The sequence below is a fragment of the Neophocaena asiaeorientalis genome, unplaced genomic scaffold (assembly GCF_003031525.2).
Source record: "Neophocaena asiaeorientalis asiaeorientalis breed wild unplaced genomic scaffold, Neophocaena_asiaeorientalis_V1.1 scaffold327, whole genome shotgun sequence".
NCBI classification, from domain to species: domain Eukaryota; kingdom Metazoa; phylum Chordata; class Mammalia; order Artiodactyla; family Phocoenidae; genus Neophocaena; species Neophocaena asiaeorientalis.
In genome coordinates, this window is record NW_020174560.1 from 7,282,556 (window position 1) to 7,300,207 (window position 17,652).

The 17,652-nt window shown below is 35.1% G+C and overlaps 1 protein-coding gene across 2 annotated transcripts in view; it reads left to right on the forward strand.

Annotated features, from left to right (window-relative positions):
- USP32 (ubiquitin specific peptidase 32) overlaps positions 1–17,652 on the forward strand; it is a 197,142-nt gene that overhangs the window by 150,522 nt on the left and 28,968 nt on the right. Inside the window, exons 13-21 of one of the 2 annotated variants that reach the window (XM_024757701.1) lie at positions 3,189–3,384; positions 4,916–5,091; positions 5,733–5,873; positions 10,727–10,886; positions 14,026–14,180; positions 15,372–15,453; positions 16,342–16,416; positions 16,891–17,029; positions 17,333–17,438. In XM_024757701.1, the coding sequence (XP_024613469.1) occupies positions 3,189–3,384; positions 4,916–5,091; positions 5,733–5,873; positions 10,727–10,886; positions 14,026–14,180; positions 15,372–15,453; positions 16,342–16,416; positions 16,891–17,029; positions 17,333–17,438 (1,230 nt within the window). The remainder of the gene's footprint in view (positions 1–3,188; positions 3,385–4,915; positions 5,092–5,732; positions 5,874–10,726; positions 10,887–14,025; positions 14,181–15,371; positions 15,454–16,341; positions 16,417–16,890; positions 17,030–17,332; positions 17,439–17,652) is intronic. The other variant, XM_024757702.1, reaches the window with a different exon arrangement.

Sequence of the window (17,652 nt, forward strand, 5' to 3'; positions counted from 1 at the left end):
AGAAAAAGTTTGAATTAATTTAAATAAGTCATTTTTGTTTACTGAAAATTTTCTTTTGAAATCTGATTTAAATGAAATACATTTTGTTGGTAGGGACTCAATATCAGAAAAGCTGTGAGAAGATCAATATTATCTTTAATAAATTGCTATGAAGTCTACAAACTGAAGTCTAAACATATTAATAATATAAACTAACTACTCAGGCCTACTTCACAGGCCATAGGTCAGTGTGATTCTGTTGTTCCATTGTCCATATACAATTTTGACTTCTTTGGTGGATAGTTGAATTTAAAATATTGATGGCCCCAAATCCATACTTAATGTAGACTCCCAGTTTTTAATCATTTGTGTACTATGGTCACCATTTTTTTACCATATAGTTCCCATACTATTATTTTCTTAGTATGTTTATATAAATAACTTTATCATTTTTACATACATATATTTTATTTTAAAAGGAAACTTTATATCACTATCTTAAATAGAAAATCAGTGTCACATTCCAGAAATAGAGGATCAAAATAAAATCAATGAAAATAAAATATATTATTAAAGTCTAGCCAAGTAGTGTTGTCTTTTGAAGACTGATACTGAGACCTGTTCTCTGTCAAAAATAGAAATTGTCAAGTATTAGATTAGCAGATCAAGCATTAGATTAGCACATTAGTACCAAACTGAGACCCTGTCCTTGAAGTAATCAGAGGATTGAAAGAGAATGGAATAGGGAATAATTTTTTCATTGTGAACTAGGGTTATTTAATACCCAAAATAATCTGGTACCTTTCCCATATTTTAAGAAAGTTAATAATTAATAGAAGATGCTAACACTTGGGTCTGTAATAAAGAATGTGAATCTGTGTGCTTTTGAACTATTTGAAGTTTTAACAATAAGGCTATTAAAATTTTTTTAGTCCAATAAAGTTAATTGGTATGTAGAAAGAAATCTAGGTTTCATTTTCATTCTTATTGCCACTCTTGATTAAAGGCACTGGAATTTCTTCAGAGCTGGCTTCTGAAGGATTTACAAATTGATAATATTCCCCTGCCTTACAGATCAAAGAGGGAAAAAAATCTAATAAAATATTGACACAATGTCTCCTTGTTTTGGCTAAAATTAGGGATGCTGTAATTTCATTAAAAGAATCTAAAGCATCCATTATGCTGTTGCTATGCTGTGACTCGGAGTTTGTCTTTTAAATTTGATGTTTTTCTTGGGTTTCAACTAGTTACTTTATAAGCTGTGCTTTCAAGACCCACAGCCATTGATCAGTTTCATCTACTAAAATTTATGTCATTATTTATTGAATGCCACTTAAGATCCTTTACCCATGCTACTGTCTATCATTCTCAGATGCCTGTGGGATCTTGTTCTACTGGTTAGCCCTGTTAGTCTTTCTCTTTACCCTCTCACTAAAAAATATCCTGATCTTTTTTTTTTTAATTATGTAATTATTTATTTATTTATTTATGGCTGTGTTGGGTCTTCGTTTCTGTGTGAGGGCTTTCTCTAGTTGCGGCAAGTGGGGGCCACTCTTCATCGCGGTGCACGGGCCTCTCACTATCGCGGCCTCTCTTGTTGCGGAGCGCAGGCTCCAGACGCGCAGGCTCAGTAATTGTGGCTCTCGGGCCTAGTTGCTCCGTGGCATGTGGGATCCTCCCACACCAGGGCTCGAACCCGTGTCCCCCGCATTGGCAGGCAGATTCTCAACCACTGCGCCACCAGGGAAGCCCTATCCTGATCTTTTTAAAACACTCACAGATATACGTTCTCATAGCACCTTCCCTCCAGCTTCTCCTCAATTCTTAGCTCTCTCTCTTTTTTTTTGTTTTTTTTCCACAAGTAAACTTAGTAGAGAATAGTTCTATGCTAGCGGCCTCTGCTTCTGGTACTCTGCATTTCCTGATTTTTCTCTTGTCATTCAGACTCAGTGTCCTTCCCAGATTCTTCTGCTACCTATCCTGTAAATACTGTACTCTCCTTATTCTACATACACCATTTTCTTGTCCTACCAGAAGTCTGTTGAGCTTCACATTTTTATATCTAGTCTCTTTCTCTGTCCTGAGCACTAGACTCAATGTCCACATATCTCAAACCAGAATATCCCAAAATAAGGTTATTCCCAAAACGATTCCAGTCACCAATACACCTTATCTTATGAAGGTGTCAACTCCCATCCAGTCATCTAAGCCAGCACCTCATGTCCGACCTTGGAATTATCTGTGCCCCTCTTTCATACACAATTAGTTGTCAAGTTTTTTTTATCTCCTAAATCCATGCTCTTCTCTCTGTCTCCTTACTTATGGATCTAGCTTTTTATGGTTTAGTGCCTCATCATCTCTTGCGTGAATTATTATAGAAGTCTTCCAATTTGTGTCTCAATTTTCAGTTTCTGCCTCAAATCCTTTCTACACACTAGAGTTATTTTTAAAGCAAAAATTGGGTTATGCTATTCCCCTATTTAAAAGCCTCTCACAGAAAAATCCTATCAATATAATGTTAAGGGAAAGAAAAACTAGCAATATGCTGTATTTAAAATGTGATATCTAACAACAACCAGAATGATAGTTCACATTTACTAAATGCCAGGCATAAAACTCTGAGGTAGATATTAATACTAATATTATCCTAGTTTTTACCCATGAAGGAGCTGAGGCTTATAAGTTTACTTATTGTAAAAGGTCACAGAGCTGGGAAGTCAGTGCCCTGCCCTTAATTGTAACTGTATTCTCCACATTTATTTTTTACATATATGTATATGTTTTCAGTCACAAAAAATAAATGATGGCATCTGAGTACTTGTGATATTTATTTTCTTCATATTTTTCCATATTTTCTATACTAACAATGTAATCTTTAATAGTAAAAAGAATAAATATTATTTAATTTTTTAGTATCAATAAAAGCCTTCCATGATTTCCAACTTTCAACAGAATAAAGTCTAAATTATTTTCTGTGGCACAGAGTCCCTTGCAGTCTGTTCCCATTCTGCCTTACCAATTTTATTTATATACACTATTCCCCTTTGAAGAAATTAAAATTTAGTTATACATCAAAATGTTTTTAAGTGACTGTAGCCAACCACAGGAAGATTAGAAACAATAGACCATTTGCGGATTCATTTTTGAAGGCTGCATAATTGGCAGATTATTAAATTTTACCTCTTAATTTCTGACTTCATAATTTTTAGGATGCCAGCCCTGTTGCAATTGAGCCGTCATCTGTTCTGAATGAAGGAAAATATTTATTTGGAACAGCAGTACATCCTATAGAGCAGAGTGAAGATAGAATCGGAGGAGGCAGCCCCAGTTATGTGAACACCACAGAAGAGAAATTTTCAGACAACATTTCTACTGCATCTGAAGCCTCGGAAACTGCTGGCAGTGGTAAGCATAGTTTGTTTTCCAAGAGGTTTAGGCAGGGTCATTTCTTAAAGGGGTACACTTTGTCAGAGAGTGTGCTTGGTAAGATATGGGGCATCAGGTTTCCGTTCACAGAAATAAGTTTCGAATGAAATGGTCATTTAATAGATTCTTGAATGTATTAGTAGCTTTACAAAGAGGGGCTCTTCTATACTCTACCTCATTAATCTCTCAATTTGAAAATATTTTCACAGTTTTCATTGATTAAGTCAATCTTTCCATATTGTTATTAAATCATTTTGTCAATAAATTTAAATTTGAGAAGACATAAGAAAATCTAAATTTTTATCTCCAGAACTCTCTCTAACCATAAGCATACATTCATTGGATTAAATGCACCCTCATATCAGATTCTACAGACATTTCAGGATGGAATTTGGGAGTTATTTTGTTAAAATATTTAGAAAGACTTCATAATGTTCCCCATAATCCCCTTCCGTTGTTGATACGTACATAAAACTTAGTGGTTCTACACTTATGGGGAAGATGCTTTGGTGTATTTTGGCCCAAATGAATTTAGTTGATCCCTATTATTCTGCTGATACAGTAGCAGAGCTCTCAACCTTATTCTGTTGTTGTTTCATCTTTGAGATTTCTTTCTTCTTTTCTGTGGAGGGAGAAGGCAAATTGGACAGAGTTAGCATTTTCTCTACAAAACTCTTTGTAGAATCTACTGCTTCTTTTTCACCATCTGACATTACAGAGATCACTTAGCAGTCCTAGAAGTGCTCTCTCTGATCAGCTTTCACACTAAGATTGTTTCTTGACCCTCCCTAAGATCCTTTTTGATATATGCTCACTCTGTATAATCTGTGCTATACACATGCTGAGCCGTACCACAGATACAAGTTTCAAAGTAAATGATGGCTAGAAGGTTTACCTGAGATTAACATGTGGTTGAGAGTTGACATACCTTAAGATACCACTGGGGTTCACAACTCTAAGTTACCATCAGTCATTTTCCTGTGTGTATTTTTCTATTGTGACATTCATGCCTTCCTTTCAAATAGATTTATTAGGGAACAGTTTCTTCCCTCCCAGCACTCTCTGTTGGGGTTCTTGTTTTAGCTCCTTCCCTTTGGTTTAGAGACTTGTTATCACCATTATCTACCAAGAACCTTTGCAGGTGGAAGAGAAGAATTAAGGGAAGATATGTGAGAGCCCAGCTACTTGACTGTATTTCTTCCTTTCCTATCAGAGGAAAGGAAGAGGACATATAATTCTTGTGAATTATTAGATATTCTAGGAGTCTGGCCAAACGTTCATTTGGTAACAATTTTCAAAGCTTTTATTCTACCTAGTGTTATACTAGGTATTGTCCAGAAAGGAATACCTCTCTAATTCCTATCTTCTACAGAATTCATCAGAATCTAACCCTGTACTGACCTGACCACAGAATAATAACATTAACCTAATACATGGACATTGAGTTTGTATATTCAAGCCTATTTATGTATAATAAAATAAAGAGATTCCATCTTCTTTTTCCTTACAGGCTTTCTGTATTCTGCCACACCAGGGGCAGATATGTGCTTTGCTCGACAACATAACACTTCTGACAATAACAACCAGTGTTTACTAGGAACCAGTGGGAATATTTTGTTGCACCTCAATCCTCAGAAACCAGGGGCTATTGATAACCAGCCACTAGTAACTCAAGAACCAGTAAAGGTAAGTAATTTGACATCTCTTTCAAGTTGCTAATAAATTTCATTCTACAGATTTTAGCACATAGAAAATGTCTGTGATTCATTTTATTAACCTGTTGTAGATGGAAATGTTTCTGTGAGAATATTTCATGACTTAGTACTTGTGTAGAAGCAGTTTAGTGATCCTTAGAAATGTTTTTCTTACTTAGGACAGCTACTGTAAAAATGTAGTTTCATGTGTATGTGGATTTTTTTTTCAAAATAATATTTTTTACTGTTGGAAAGAAGTCTGTGAAAACTTTTATTATTTCCAAATGTTCCAGTGACTTTTTTCAAATGATTTGCCTTGAGTTTCATTTCTTAGTTTATTTTGAAAGTTCAAAATAAAAATCTTTTAGAAAATTCATTTTTTTCTAGTGACATGAAACTGAGTAGTGATGCGTTTATTCTAGGTTTTGTGTCTAGGTTTTGTTAAAACACAAGAGACTGCAATTTTAAAAATCAAAATTTGGGGGAATTCCCTGGCAGTCCAGTGGTTAGGACTGCACACTTTCACTGCCGTGGGCCCGGGTTCCATCCCTGGTCTGGGAACTAAGATCCTGAAAGCTGCAAGGTGCAGCCAAAAAAAAAAAAAATCAACATTTACATTCCATTCTTTCTAAGGCTACATCATTAACACTAGAAGGAGGACGATTAAAACGAACCCCACAGCTGATTCATGGAAGAGATTATGAAATGGTTCCAGAACCTGTATGGAGAGCACTTTATCATTGGTATGGAGCAAACCTGGCCTTACCTAGACCTGTAAGTATAGCCAATATTGCCTTATATAAGGAGCAATTATAGATGGGGTCTTCTATTAATTTTTTATGTGAACCTCACTATCCACAAATTAGTTCTTACCCATGGTAGCAGAGTATTCAGTACCTGTTCAAATTAGCTGAATGAATTTTAGGTTGTTTCATATTCATTCATTTACTCATACATTTATTGAGCACTACATTAGGTACCAACCATACAATGATGTTCCTTTGGGAGTGGGTGACTTATATGGAGTGAAGGAAATAGTCACTGGACTAAATAGAGTCAAGGAATTATGAGGCTAGTCTATTAAATAAGTCATCCACATAAACATAACCATTAAGATAATGCAGAACTCAGACTGGAGCAGAAGTCTGAGAGCCAGTGCCAAAAAGTTCAGTGAATATAGAGGAAGTGGTACAGAGGTTACTTCTAAAACTGTTACTCCCATTAACCACACAGGCATCCAGTTAGGGATTGGATTCATCTTGTAGCTGTTGGTGGATTTTTGTGGTTTGTCTTTTTGAAGGAGGAACATATAAAAGATCACAACATATAATAAAAAGAACTCAAAGCTAGTGAATTCTGATTGTTGCCATTACTAGAATGAGTCATTTAGAGCATAAGTAAAATGCTCTACAGCAATTTAAAGGGCTTGGAGTTTGTAATATCAGAATATTAGTGAGTTAACTATTCAACATTATTTGTTCTACTTATACAGTAAACAGCAGTACTCATTGCCCTGAATACTCTTCACATTACTGACACAGTAAAATACTTTATAAGAAGACTCTTTTACTGTATCAAGAAACACTCTCCCTGTATAATGTCCAAGAACACTTTTATACCAGAAAGGTTTTCCATGGATAAGATATAGTAGCTTAGATCACGTCCAAAAAGAGTAAAAGTCTGCTATATGTCCGTACTCTATAATTTTGATAATGCTTTTGAGTTATTAATAATTATGTTTATTAAAAATTATGTTTAAATCACAATCAGGAATTTAGGGTTTGTGTTTGTTGGCTCCAAAAGGTTTCTACTGTATTTGTCAACAGAACTCCTAGGTAGATATATATAAATATGAATATACATAGATACATTTACATACATATTATATTCTTTATTTATTGGGGGGTGGGATAGTCCTTGAGTTAATCACTTAATTTCTGGTGGGACTTTCCTGCTCTAATATTCTTTTTTTTTTTAATAAATTTATTTATTTATTTGTTTGTTTATTTATGGCTGCATTGGGTCTTCATTGCTGGGCGCGGGCTTTCTTTAGTTGCAGCGAGCAGGAGCTACTCTTCTTTGTGGTGTAGTGGCTTCTCTTGTTGCGGAGCACGGGCTCTAGGGACGCGGGCTTCAGTAGTTGCAGGGTGTGGGCCCAGTAGTTGTAGCTCATGGGCTCTAGAGCACAGGCTCAATAGTTGTGGCACACAGGCTTAGTTGCTGCGAGGCATGTGGGATCTTCCCAGACCAGGGATCGAACCCGTGTCCCCTGCATTGCCAAAGGCGGATCTAATATTCTATGTCTGTAGGAGAATCATTGTGATAATTGTGTTGGATGGATAGGTAGGTAGGTAGGTAGGCAGATAGATAGATAGAGTGAGTGAGTGAGTGAGTGAGTGAGTGAGTTTGATGTTTTGGAGTCTGCCTGAATTCAGATTACCAGTGTTCTAATCTCTAAACCTTAGTTTCCTCATCTGTAAAATGGTGATAACAATAATATCTACCTCATTAGAGCTGTTCTGATAAGTAAATAATATATATGATTAGCACAGCACCTGATTTATAGTAAATGATCAATAAATTTTGCCTGTTGCTACTATCATCACCATCATCATTATAATTATTAAACAAGTTTTTTTGGAGCCTCACAAAAGATCATGTTTTTTAACATTGATGTCAGATAAATATTAGTTTAAATAAGTAGTAATTTTACTACATGAAAGCTTCAGTTGCTGGCTTGATAATATTTTTTTACCTCTAAATAAGATAAATTTCCCTGATTCAGGAAAAATTGCTGTAAAAACATTTAGAATATGGTGTTTCAAGTTAAAGAATACTAAATATATTTGCTACAGCAAGGTTAAAAATAAATACTTTCATTTTTACATAAATCATACCATTAAAAAAATAGCTTTATTTAATTTGCACATGTACAAGCTCAATGATAACAAATTAAGCAATATAGAAAAAATAAAGAAGAAAATAAAAAGCATACCATATCTACCATATCCTACTACTTAAGAGATAATTACTATTAACATTTTGGTGTTCATCTTTCCAAACATTCCTCTGTGCCTATTCATATACATATACAAATATGTGTAGATAATTTAATGAAATTGAATCATATTATACTTGATGTCTTGTGATCTGCTATTTTCAGTCTAAGATAGATGCTATTGATATCTTTTTAGGCTAATAAATTTAGATCTATACCATTATTTTTAATAATTGCGTACTGTTCCTTAATTTATTACATACACATGCATATGTACATAAATCACAATTAACCAATCACCACTGATGGACTTTTAGTTTGCTTCTAGATTTTAGTTGTTTAAAGCAATTTTCTGGGACTTCCCTGGCAGTCCAGTGGTTGAGACTCTGTGCTCCCAATGCAGGGGGCACAGGTTCAATCCCTGGTCGGGGAACTAAGATCTTGTGTGCTGCACCACACGACTGAAAAAAAAACAAAAAACAAAAAACAATTTTCTGGTGAATAGTCTCTTTCTAAACATTGTGATGATCTCTTTAAGGTAAATTCCTGTAAATGGAATTGCATCTGTTGTTTGCCGGTTATGGTTGAAGTTAATAAGTTCATATACAAGAATAATTAAAATGTAAATAAATATGTATTTATGTATGATTGTGCCTGTATGTATAAGAATTTGTTAATCTGTAATTTGCTCACAAAATCACTTATCTTGGAAAGCAAGCTACAGATTATAAAAATTACTTCTTTGTCATTTCAGATTCTGCCAAAAGTATGGTTTTTATGTAGCCTAACGACTGTAGATGCAGAATTATTGATCTTTCCCAAAATCACAGTTAAACTGAAATCATAAGAGAATTTTACTGTTGGCTTTGCAGCTATCAGTGACTCTCTAGAAGTGGACAGACTTTGTTTTCCTCCAGTGTCAGGGAGAGCTCCTTTTACTGCTTTAAATAGGAGTTGAAAAAGCTCCTAAGTGCAGCTTTCCTAGTACCATACTATAGCATATCAGAACATGTAGAATAATTTTAATAGGTTTGGTTTGTAGCATTGTTTTTATCTGGCTCTTTACTGCCCCCTCTTGATATTAAAAAATGCTCTGCTGCAGAATATATTGGTTACTAAGGCAAAAGGAAATGAAACAAAGCCCAATCACTTGAGACTGTTAAAGATTCTGTAAGATTTTATGTTTTAAAGAGTTTGAGTGTTGACCCTGCTATCCTTTTGGAATGCTAAATTGATAAGGTGCTACTGTTAAAACTCTTAAAGCACTACTTTGGTAATATGTTTTCCTGTGTTTTGGGGCTAGCAAGCAAGTTATTAGAGAGATTACTGAAAAATCCTGTTTCAACAGTGTGACTTCCAGTTTTGTACATCCAATTTAGTTTTTTTAATCATAGACAAAAAATATATGAACAGTCCAGTTACATAAAACACATAGAGAGTAAATTTTTACCTGGAAACATTTTTGTTCTCACTACAAATACAAGAAATAAAATTTTAAGCAAATTTATAATATTCTTTATATGTATTAAAGAAATGGGGTTTGTTTTTTAATTTTATTTATTTTTGGTTGCATTGAGTCTTGGCTGCTGCACACGGGCTTTCTCTGGTTGTGGCAAGCAGGGGCTACTCTTTGTTGCGGTGCATGGGCTTCTCATTGCAGTGGCTTCTCTTGTTGCGGAGCATGGGCTCTAGGTGCGTGGACTTCAGTAGTTGTGGCACGTGGGTTCAGTAGTTGTGGCTTGCAGGCTCCGTAGTTGTGGCACACGGGCTTAGTTGCTCCACGGCATGTGGGATCTTTCTGGACCAGGGCTCGAACCTGTGTCCCCTGCATTGGCAGGCAGGTTCTTAACCACTGCACCACCAGGGAAGCCCAGAAATGGGGTATCTTTAAATGATGTCCAGTGATAAGTTTTTGTGAAAGTAATACATTCATACATTTCTGGGAATATTGCTACATTTTGGGTGGCACTATGACTTATGTAGTTAACGACATGAATACTTTCGTACTTTTTTATTAACTCCATTCCTAAGAATTTGTCCTTTAAAATACCATCATTTATATGTATGAAATATGTAAAAGTGAAAAGAGTTATGGTGTGAGAGTGCTAGAATTGTAGATAATATTTAAGATTTTTTTCCCCTTAATTTTGCTGTTACTTGCTTTTAAATGAAAGGGGAGAAAATACCCACCAGGAATCCTAATCCTGAAAAATGGATTAAGGTGCAGGAGGCTGAGGGTCTTTAAACCCATGTAATTTAAACCTGTGAATTTCTGTAATCTAATTGAAATATAGGCAGTGAACCTATTGAACATTTTAGTTTAAAAATAAATCTAAGAAATTAGGTAAAAAATGGCAAGTTTTGGGCTTCCCTGGTGACGCAGTGGTTGAGAGTCCGCCTGCCGATGCAGGGAACATGGGTTCGTGCCCCGGTCCAGGAAGATCCCACATGCCGCAGAGCGGCTGGGCCCGTGAGCCATGGCCGCTGAGCCTGCGCGTCCGGAGCCTGTGCCCCGCGACGGGAGAGGCCACAACAGTGAGAGGCCCGCGTACTGCAAAAAAAAAAAACAAAAGAAAAGGCAAGTTTTGTTTCTTTTATAGTGATCACTTTATGTCTTTTAAAACAATAGGTAATCAAGAATAGCAAGACAGAAATCCCAGAGCTGGAATTATTTCCTCGCTATCTTCTCTTCCTGAGACAGCAGCCTGCCACTCGGACACAGCAGTCTAACATCTGGGTGAATATGGGTATGATGAGCCTGAGAATGTTTCCTCAGCATTTACCAAGAGGTAACTTAAGAATGCAGCAAGAATACCATGCATTTCCTTAAAAAAATAGAAACCAATTTGCTCATAGTCTGGTGCCACTGTACTAATACACATTTTCATCTGTTTTCATACAGAATCAGTAAATCACTTGTGGGGCTTAGATCTACGGTCATGCGCAAGAACTAGATAGGGTAGAGGCAAAATCTCAGCAGCAAACTGAGAAGTGTTGTTCCCTTTTTTGGCTTGTAAACATACAAAGATAATACGTAGAAGTAAATTTTATTTATTTTGTTTCTTTGAGAACAAGACATTGGAAATTATGTGCTGGACCTAAATTAGAGTCTGCCAGTCAATGACTGGTCTTTTCAACTCCACTCAAATTTCTAAGCAGTAATTTCTTTGGCAATATCATCTTTTTTTGTTTGTTTTTTGGTTTTTTTTAACAAAACATGATACATTTCTCATACTAGGTCCAAGGAGCCTTTATAACAGACAGATAATACAAAGGAAAAGATACATTTTTGAAAATGAAATTGACACATTTTCTTTCAAAAACATCAAGCCTATCAAAATGACATATAAGTTCTCGTTTTAATGTAATACATGCAAAAAGTTCCCTTTTGATTTCTCTGTGAGGTTAAATTTTATTTTTCTAACATCTTTATTGGAGTATAATTGCTTTACAATGGTGTGTTACTTTCTGCTTTCTAACAAAGTGAATCAGCTATACATACACATATCCCCATATCTCCTCCCTCTTGCATCTCACTCTCACCGTCCCTATCCCACCCCTCTAGGTGGCCACAAAGCACCGAGCTGATCTATGAGGTTAAATTTTATTGATGGCCTGGACTTGCTCAATGCTTTTGCCTTGCAAATATTTGAAATAGTTCTTCTTCAGCAAAAATAATGAGTTCGTCCATTTACACAAAGTCCCATACTGTGTTAACAATGCCAGAATGATGTTATAATTAATATAACTTAATATGAAAGAACTACCTTTGAACCCAAACCAACCCTATGAAGTGTCATCCCTCCTTTGAAATGTAATAGAGTAGTTTTATATCTTCATTAAAGGTTGTATTCAGATAATATATGGAGATTCTTACACATACTGTTTGGTAAGAATTATAGCAAAGCAGTGGCCTCTGCCTAACCAAACTTTGTCTTGGAACACGTTAAAATCAAGGAACAGTGAAATAAGAATCTCTCTGAAACACTCTTAATTTAATTTTCCATTGAATAATAATAGTATTTGCCTTGCTCCCATGGTACCCTTAGTACATATCTTTTTCAATTCTCTTTGAAAGATAACATGAGAGGCAAGATGTGTTGTTGCGCTTTTAGTAAGTATTCTTTGTAACTCTTGTGCTGATCCTAGATTTTTGCTGCTTCTGTAAATTCCACTAGATTTGTTGGTGCTATTCAAAAGCACGGAATTATGTATAATAAGTGGCTGCCTGCTTAATGAGCTATGCTACAAAAACTGTCTAGAATTCAAATAAATTTCTTATGTGGCTTAAGGACAATAGAAGTTGACTTGGACATTGCACTTGCAAATGCTTCTGAATCCTAGAACTGGGTAGTTATTATACTCCAAATTTGTTCTTAATTTGAAATTTGTTTCTTACTAATTTGTTGTGAAATCAATCTTAATCACTTTGAAGTTTATAAAAATATGCTTTCTTGCTGTAATCTTATAACTAATCCTCTGATGTGTTTTTGGAGAAATTTGCTCTTTTGTTTTCTTCTAGGGATTATCCTTTGCTTGCTGATAGTAAATGATTTGCCTTGCTAGATGTTTAAAAATTGATCATGGTTGGGTTTGTTCTCCATAACGTGGTTTTCATCTTTCTCATTACTCAATTTATCACAGCTGTTTACTAGGCTCTTTTATTCCTTTTGGAATGACAGGTATACAAACCTTGCCACAGTTAACAATGACTTAATTGTAGCCTTTTCAACAGACAAGAAGTCATTGTTAGATGATTTTTCAGCTTATTTTAGGTGAGTTAATTCTTGGAAGCTCTGAAAAAGTAGATGATGCCAGTACTTTTCTCCTCTGTTTAGTAGGTAAAGACTCAAAGCACATTTAATGGGAGGAAAAAAGCTAAGTCACCATTGAATGGATGGAAAACTACCTCGAGTGTATAATTGTACCCTTCACGGATTATATTGATATGTTAAGTGTATTTTGGTTTTGGGTTGCTCAGTAAACTATAACCTCCCATAGGCAGAGATGACCATTTTAAGCTACAGCTTTTGTCTAGATTTTTGGCTGAGTAGTTACCCAGGGTTTAGCAGATTGTTTTAGCAACCTGTTTTTGATTTCCATAATCTCTTGTCATTTTATCACCCTTTTCTTTTGAAGTATGTGGTTAGACTTGATATATTCTTCCTTCAGTATTCACTCTTTCCTCTTATTGCCTCTTTTTGTTTCCACCTTGAGCCCTTCAAGAATTCAAGGTCATGTCTGCTTTTCTCTTTTCGGGTGGGCAGGCCATATGATTCCCCCCTTACTACCTTTCAATAGGGCAATTTTTTTGTCATGGGAAGTTTCTTGGCTTCACTTTAAAGCTTTGTTTGGCCAAGTAACATCTATGCCTACTTAGAATTCTAAGTACAAGTAACAATTCTTGTGTAATTGTACCAGTGTGCTAAGTAACTGGGCTACTTAATGAGAGTGATGTGATTAGTAACTCAAAGACAGTTTATTTTAAGAAAGTAGATCAGGTAAATCCAATTATCTATCTGTGGAATTCAAATCCAGCCCCATTTTATCTTCCCCATTCTTACACTGAGTTTTGATTTTGCTATTGAGTGTGACTCAGCTGAGGGCAGCCTAGATACGGATGCCCGTTGATATTTGCCAGTCTTCTTGGGATCCAGATACTGCCAATTATTTGGGCCTCTAATTTTGTTGTTCTTCCTTTCAAAGTTAAGGCTTACTCTAAGACACTTAGTTCTCCTATCTTCATTTTAAAGCTTTCTCTTAAAGCGTCTTAATTTATAAAATTATTAAATCTGTAACTCTCATTTCTCATCATGTCCAAAAATAGTATGGTCCCCATTGCTGAGAGGGGTGTTTTTTTTTTTTTTTTTTTTTTTTTTTTTTTTTTTACATCTGCGTTTTTCCTTACTGTGACTACTGTGACCATAGGAAATGTACCTTCTCCGAATGCACCATTAAAGCGGGTCTTAGCCTATACAGGCTGTTTTAGTCGAATGCAGACCATCAAGGAAATTCATGAATATCTATCTCAGAGGCTGCGCATCAAAGAGGAGGATATGCGCCTATGGCTATACAACAGTGAGGTAAGAGACATGTTGGAGTCAAGGAAAGTCCTGATTAAGTGTTCAATCCATGTTTCATAAGTATGGGTTATTTTTATCTACACTAATTGTTCTGAAAGCCATGTCTTGGAATCGCAGTGGAAACTTCAACTTTTAAATTACTGGATGCATACATGTAGATATTTGTCATCTGAAACCCATAATAACAGTCATGGACAGTACCATCTTGTAAAGATTATTATTGTAAGGTAACAGCAAATATCATTTTTTAACAAATAGTTTATTTTTGATTTGTCTTAAAATAACTTATATAGATGTTAAAAAAATTCAAACAATACAAAAGTATGTAGTGAAAATTCTTCCTTTCCATCCTCTGACCCCTATCTTCCGTTCTCCTCAGATGCAGTGCTGTTAATTGCTTATATATTCTTCCTAACACATGCAATATATTTCCATTAATACTCTGAAATTGGATCATAAGTAGTTTTAACCAGTTCTTTATTCCCTAGTTCCTTCTTTCTTACATCCTCCTTTGGTCACCATTGAGAGGTGACCAGTTGTATAATAAGTTAAGAGCAGAGGTCCTGGAGCTACACTGCCACGGATTAAATCTTGACCCTCACACCTGTTAGTTGAATAACCAAGGGCAAGTCCCTTGACTCTGTGTCACAGTTTTCTCATGAGTAAATGGGGAAAATAATAGTATTTCCCTTAGGATAGTTGTGAGAATTAAATGTATTAATTTTCTGAGCACTTTAGACAGGGTGAGCATCAACAAAAATGTATAATTCTATTGCATGACATTTGGTTTTACATTTTCAGTTCCTAGTAAATAATCAAGTTCCATCTTGACCACAAGCACATTTACTGAATTTCATACTAGATACTAAAAAAAACTTCTTTTCTATAAGCTGTTCAGAAAATCTAAATCTCAATGAATTTTGGTTTGATGTGTGATGAGTCTTTTCTGGTCTCCCCCAAATCCTATATAACTTTTTTAGAGACATAAAGTATGTGTTTACAAAGTATACATTGTCTTTCCCTCATTTTGCCACCAAAATTATAAGCATTTCTGAATAACTATAATATGCTAAATATCTGTCACGAGTTATGTAACTACAAGGATGTTTTTAATTGTCATTCATTTTTATTTCCGTATTTGTTTCATGTTTAGTAATTAAATTAACAAAACATTTCCTCCTCCATATACAGAATTACCTCACTCTTCTGGATGATGAGGATCATAGATTGGAATATTTGAAAATCCAGGATGAGCAGCACTTGGTAATTGAAGGTACAAGATGGAAGCATGCATTTGTATTAGATTTTTAGGGGAAGAATTTAAAGATTGAATTACTCACTGATAATCGATTTTATAGTTTTTCCAACTGGTATTTGATCACTATATTCTATATAGTAAAGAAAACCCATTAAACCCTTATGTAATCCTACTGTAATGTAATACTATTTATATTGCTTTAAGAGAAAAACATGTCTACATTCATTGGCTGGAAAGGGTGGAAACAGTGGGTAAAAACAAGTGAATTCAGTTATAAGTTTATAGCTCCTTAAAATTTTCAAGCTGCCTCTTTGTCAGGAGACTTTCTTGCAGCAGTTAGTGGTACAGGCTTTTCATTAGTCAACACTAGTCATTCACCAACATAAGCATAGATTTACACACTGGCATGCACACATCATTGAAAACTTAGTGTGTCTTTTCTCATCAAGATTCATGAAACAGGGCTTCCCTGGTGGCGCAGTGGTTGAGAGTCCACCTGCTGATGCAGGGGACACGGGGAAAAAAAAAAAAAAGATTCATGAAACATTCCTAGCTGCCTTTGTATTAAAATGAATAGATTACTCTGGCAGTTGTCACAATTTAAGAAAGCATTGTAATAGTTCCAATGTATTAAGTTTAAGAACTTTAATTCCTTCTATAGATGGTTGAGTATAATTTTACTTCAGGTATGTAATTTAGAGATTAGCTTACTAATTAATTCTAACCAATAAAGTCTCCAGTGTAAAGAATTGGAATGGTTTCAGAGGCAATTACTAAAATTAACTTGATTTTTTTTTCAGTTTCTGATTTAGAAATAAGCACTTTTTTTTTTAACAGAAGCAATTTAGTGGGTGTGATTTGAATAGATAAGAAATTAACACATTGCTGTCTCTGTTTTTCCAGTTCGCAACAAAGATATGAGTTGGCCTGAAGAAATGTCCTTTATAGCAAACAGTAGTAAAATAGATAGACACAAGGGTAAGTCTACAGTGTATTATTTTTAAACAATCTTAAAATTATTCTTTTATTTTTCCTTCTCTCAACTATTGAAGTGTTAACAACTTGTAGCTTTCTAGCTCAAAAGCGATTAGGCCCCCTCTTATTTTTCTTTTTCCTGAAGCATCAAATTTCTTTCTAACCATGCAATTAAGTAATTTGTATATTTTGAAAGACATAATTCTAGGAGAGAATTGTTTGAACTCTAAAAAACGATCATAACAATTAAAGAGAATCACTGCTGCTTCTAGATTACAAATGAGCATAGATTATCATGATTGCCAATGATGCTCCATTAAAAAGCCTCTACTTAGCATTGCAAGACCCAATAGAGGAATAATAACTCCATTTAATTGATTAGAAGAGTTATAAAAATCATTGCATTGAATACAAATAACTGTTTGGTCATGACATCTTGCTACAGCTAGGCTTCCGTTCTCATGTTGTTTGTTCCAGTTCCGACAGAAAAGGGGGCCACAGGTCTGAGTAACCTGGGAAACACATGCTTCATGAACTCAAGCATCCAGTGTGTTAGTAACACACAGCCACTGACACAGTATTTTATCTCAGGGAGACATCTTTATGAACTCAACAGGTAATCTTCCTTGAGTCATTGGCTCTTAACTTTTATAACTTTGCTATGAACGCAATATTACCTAAATCTCCTCTCTCTTCACCCTGGGGGAGAAAAGTCTTAAGACTTTTAAGTCTTAAGACTCTTAAGTCTTAAGAGAAAAGTCTTATTTGCCCTATTAAGCGTGAAGTAAGGACCAAATGCTACTTCTCTTATTTTGAAAAGATATTTTGATGTGAGGAAACAGACTCTAGGCATTTCTGTGTCCACATGATTGTGATTTATAAGAATCTTTGGCAACGAATTTTCCTCTCAAACTTCTAGGACAAATCCCATTGGTATGAAGGGGCATATGGCTAAATGCTATGGGGATTTAGTACAGGAACTTTGGAGTGGAACTCAGAAGAATGTTGCCCCATTAAAGCTTCGGGTAAGCATGTTAAAATAATATAAAGGTATTTAAGTCCTAAGCAGTTATTTAAGTAATTATTTTTCTCTACATGTTATTTATATTTAGCTTTTTAGTTTTAGTGTAATGTTTTTGGGTCCTTCACAAGGCATAAACTGGATGTCAGATACTTTTACTTCTTCACATATATGCAAAATACTACTATAGACATACTGGGTAGAAAAAGATCAAAAGT